At 35.5% G+C, this 5,217-nt stretch overlaps 1 protein-coding gene across 1 annotated transcript; it reads right to left on the reverse strand.

Annotated features, from left to right (window-relative positions):
* Positions 1–1,344: 1,344 nt before the first annotated feature.
* LOC145265547 (uncharacterized) lies at positions 1,345–3,979 on the reverse strand. The gene has a single exon (XM_080121512.1). It carries the CDS (start codon positions 3,780–3,782, stop codon positions 1,875–1,877), a length of 1,908 nt encoding a protein of 635 aa, XP_079977638.1. The 5' UTR covers positions 3,783–3,979; the 3' UTR covers positions 1,345–1,874.
* Between the last annotated feature and the right edge of the window lie 1,238 nt (positions 3,980–5,217).

Raw genomic sequence — 5,217 nt, forward strand, 5'->3', positions numbered from 1 at the left:
GAATTATTAATTGAACGAAATTCTTATAGAATTATAACTAATTTGGTTAAAATAATGTTGTTCAATGGCAGTTATATTAAAGCTGAAATCTTCAATATAACCACTTATTTTTAGTTTAATTTAATCGAGATTAATCTGAAGAACAAAAACAAATGCAGTCACTTCTACACTATTGGGAAGAAATTTCGGAAATCGTAATACAGAATATCACATGTAAACAATGGTATCTGCGTATTCTTCATATTTTTAAGATGATTATATCCAAAAATACGAAAATCGATAAAGAAGAAAATTATTAAAGAAAATAAAAAATATAATTTGATGAAAACGATCGTAAAACACAGGAAAATTCAAAAGGGAAGTAATTTTCCGTTTTGATTCAAACAAGATGGCGGAAAATTTTCACCTGCTAACACGATTAAAATTTTTTCTTTTTTTTTTTTTAAATAAATCAGTAATATTCAGGTAATTCCGACTGCATAATTTGGAAGCTACCATTGTAACTTATTAGAATTGACCAAAAAATCAGTTGAAACCATTGTTTTTGTTATCTGAAAACTCCATTTATCGATTTTAAAATTTCGTCCCAATTCTGTAGAAGCACCCGAATTCATTAATAATAACTTATGTATATAGGGGGCGATGCCACTAAATAAATTGTTAATTGGTAAATGTCTAGTTTAGAGTCATAAACTCAATATTGTCAAAAAACAAAAATTCAACATGGCGACGTTAGCATTAATTTGGCAATGGCAAACTATGCTGCCGCGAAACCGGGTATGAAATTTGTACTATTCATGCACTTTATGAACCCAATCAAATCACTAACCCTAAGTCCGAAGCAGAAATTAGTGTATTACCATCCTGGACTTAGGGTTTAATAAAACTGAATTTGTATGCATAACATGTACTCCAAGCTTTGTGATAACACTTGTTTACATTGTAGGTATAAAAATAAAAATGATTATATATATATATATATATATATATATATATATATATATATATATATATATATATATATATAAATACATAAACATAAATATACATATATACATGCATATAAATATATATACATAAATATATACACACATATATATATATACATAAATATATACACGTATATATACATAAATATATACATATAAATACATAAATATATACACATATATATACATCTAAATATGCATAAATATATACACATATATATACATCTAAATATGCATAAATATATACATGAAAATATGCATAAATATATACATATATATGCATATATATATAAATATATATTATATCTACATAAATATATATGTATACATAAATATATACATATATATGCCTACACATAAATACATGCATGTATACACACAAATATATGCATATATACATGTGTACACACACACACATATATATAATTACTTACTATAATAATTATATATATATGTGTGTGTGTGTGTGTGTGTGTGTGTGTGTGTTCTTTTTACCATCCTTAGACAAGGTCCAGAGGACTGGCCGAAATATTAAAAATAAAAAAATATTTATTATTGTAAGGAATCTACGTGAATTAATTCACGTTTCAACACTTCCAAGTCGTCATCAGTTACTCCCAACGCAAATTGATTAACGTTTCATTTCCATGTCGTGATCGGGACTCCCTGATCGACATGGAAACATTGAAACGTTGATCAATTCGCGGTGGGAGTCTTGCCTGATGACCACATGGAAACATTGAAACGTGCACCTATTCGCGTAGACTCCTTACAAATTAAAAAATATATATATATATATAAAATAAAATTTATAAAAGCTCCGCACATGTATTGAGCACTTTAAAAAAATATATTTTTTTAGTTCACGTTATCAATATACTTGAACTATTGCAAAGAGGGGGAAGTAGTTTGAGTTTCGGTGCATCGCCTCATTTGCCAATGAAGGCGCTCTCTTTCGTCGTAATACCACAAAGTGATCGCGAAACGCTTCCTGTAAGCGGGTTTTACTTCGTGGGGGTTGCGCGCGTCCGACCAGAAAAACAACACCCGATCGAATATCGGTTCAATATTCGCTACTTCGTCGATTCCCCGAGGATAGATCCGCAACAGACCCCCATCCTTGCGGACATCCCAGTTAAGGTTCAGGTAGTAGATGCAGGTAAGCACGCGACCGTTTCCACACGGATTGTCGATGTGTCGAAGATAGTGTGTTCCATTACCCGGGTAACACGCCACCATTGCCCTGGTCCGTTGTTTGATAGTGTAGCCACTGAACATTTGTTCTCCACACATCATAACTGTGGCGTCGATACGTTCCATGAGGTATTTGATGTTTCCGCAGTCAGGTTCGTCTCCGTCTAGCCATTTAATAATATCGCCACGGATAACTCTCGTGCTATCCAGGAAAGGGGCGGCCGGAGAAGACGAAGACGAAGACGATTCCAACTGTCCGTTAACAAAACAGCCCTTTTTGTACAAATTTACGACGTCCTTCAAAACCAGTTTGCCCTTTTCGGCCCCCAGAAAATTATCAAACACGCAAAGGCCCCTCATTGACATCTGTGTTCGAAGGTCGCCAACCATCCGTCTAAGGTCAGCATCGTTAAAAAAATTATAAACAGAGTTACCTTCTCGTAAAAAAGGGACCATTTGGGGAATGTTCATGTCTTTTTTGTTAGATTTAAGGGTAGAACAATTCCTTGGCGGGTTGGCTTGCTCGGTTGTTTTGTTTTTGTAAATGTCCGGGTTGTTGTCTGAAAAAACAACCGGGTTTACTTCTAACCGTTTGTCTCTTTTGGTAGTGTGAACCCTCGGTGGATGAGGTTTGATAATCTGCCGGGTAACTCTTCTTTGGTCTGGAATTATAGTCTGTGGAAAACTTACGGGAAAATGGGAAAAGTTTGACGTGCTGCTTTGGGACGATGCCTTTCTTTTGATTTTCGGGTTATAAACGTCGGCGTCGTTGTTGTTGTTATAAGGTAGATAATTACCGTCCGTTACGCCGGGGTAAATATTATAAAATTGTGGATTGCCCTTGGTGGTTGGGTTAGGGTTAGGGTTAAACTGGTGGACTCTTGTATCCGGCATGATGCGTTCGGATTGTGTTGTTGACGAAGGAGGAGATAGAATCCCACCGAAAGCCAAGCCTAAGTCTTCACTTTTATATATATTATAAGTCCCGCTTTCTGTTGAAGGCTTTGATCCGACGTATAACAAATTCGTATTTTTAAAGTTTAAATTTTGATTATTATTATTGTTAGTAGTGGTAGTAGTCGTAGGATTATTATTATTATTATTATTACGATTAAATAATATCGACATTGACATATCTTCAAAAAAAGTTCCTCCACTGAATTGAGGGTCGAAGTTTTCGCATTTATCAAAATCGTTAGTATAAAATGAACTTTCTAAAGTTGGGGTGCGGTCTGTATTACTTGGAGTCGAATAATAGTTAAGTTCTCGTGCACTTATGAAAGGATCCGTCGCTGTCGTGGCTGTCGTCGTAGTAGTATTAATAGTACCCTGGGCCGCAGCCACCTCTGACAATAACCAATTTTCAGTGGGGTCAAAAAGAGCGGAAGAATCATCCCCGACCCTTCTCCTTCCTACTCTGCTGTCGGTCGTCGGTTGTTCGACATCTAACAACAGGCAGCTCCTTTTTCTTTTGCGTCTCCTTTCGGCGTCAGCCTCGTCGTGGTGGGGCTCCGTCCGTTGCGTCGTCGAAGTTAAACATTCGGGGCCCGCTTGTTTTTGTTTCGGGTAATCCGCCGTCCTTTTATATATCATCGACATCGCAAAACTTTTTTCGTGAACATTATTATTATTATTATTATCATTTTTGTCGAGTTTGTGAGGCGAAAAACAACAACAAGAAAGAAGAAGAAGGAAGAGCGGCGTGGATGAGAGAGGAGGAGGAAGCGACGAATAGCTTCACTGTTTGATTACGTGCGAGTCGACACGTTTCTTTTCGAATGTAAAATTATTAACTGACAAGCAAGTGCTCGTTCGCTGTCTCTTTCTTTCTCTCATTTGTTCACCCCCCCCTCTCTCTCTCTCTCTCATATATATATATATATATATATATATATATATATATATATATGTGTGTGTGTGTGTGTGTGTGTGTGTGTGCGTGTGTGAGAGAGAGATCAGTTTTAATAGTTCCTTAACTCGAGAGAGAAAGAAGAATTGTTTGGGTTAAATTCTTAAAGAATCTGTTCACTATTTAATAGGCCTATTAACTAGATAGATAGATAGAGAGAGAGAGAGAGAGAGAGAGAGAGAGAGAGAGAGAGAGAGAGAGAGAGAGAGAGAGAGAGAGCAAAATTGGTTGGGTTAAATTCTCAAGGAATCTATCCTTCCTTCTTCCCCTCGTTCCCCTCTCTCTTTCTCTCTCTAACTCTCTCTATCCATCTCTTGCTATTTACTTCGCCCCCCCCCCCACGAGGATAAAGTTAGACACAATGTCGTTTTTTCCAAATTTCGTTAATCTAGTATATTGCCCAAATTAACAAATTTGGGTTAAAGTACACAAAGTCAAGTCACTTTCACTCACTATAAAATCTAGACTTTTGAATATATTTTTTATATAAAACATCTATCTATCTATCTCTCTCTCTCTATATATATATATATATATATATATATATATATATATATATATACGCACATATGTACTTTCACAGGTTCTCCTGTAGGAGAGATCTCCCTGATTCTACATTCGCTTTTTCTCGCTCCATATGCCCCTATTCCAAATTCATAGCAGTGGGCCGATCGCCACTTTTTTCTACCAAAAGGGTCCTTAACAATGTTTTTTTTGTTAAATGTTTAACATATTTCAAACTGATATAAATTATTGTGCCATAAAAATAATTAAGTTAAAGCAAAAATCATTGTTCTTATTTCAGATTATTTAATCAAGTAAAAAATTTCATTTTTACTTGATTACTAAATTTTAAAAAATATTCTAGCAAATCACTTGTAGCGACCGCTACACGGTTGGATAAATCCATGGCAGGAACATTTTCATAGCAATCACCGTTTTCAACGCCCACGCATATCAGAACGCGCAAGCACACAACGTCGTGATGTGACTACCCGCACATATGGAACAAAGGAATTATGTTATGTTTTCGGTAATCTCCAAAAATACCGTTAGGGCTTACAACATGGCCGCCAGAAGAGTCAACAAAAAACTGCGAATAAAATATATAAAACTCGTAATTTC

Source organism: Euprymna scolopes, chromosome 40 (assembly GCF_053919585.1).
Source record: "Euprymna scolopes isolate OS-2025 chromosome 40, ASM5391958v1, whole genome shotgun sequence".
Taxonomy (NCBI): Eukaryota; Metazoa; Mollusca; class Cephalopoda; order Sepiida; family Sepiolidae; genus Euprymna; species Euprymna scolopes.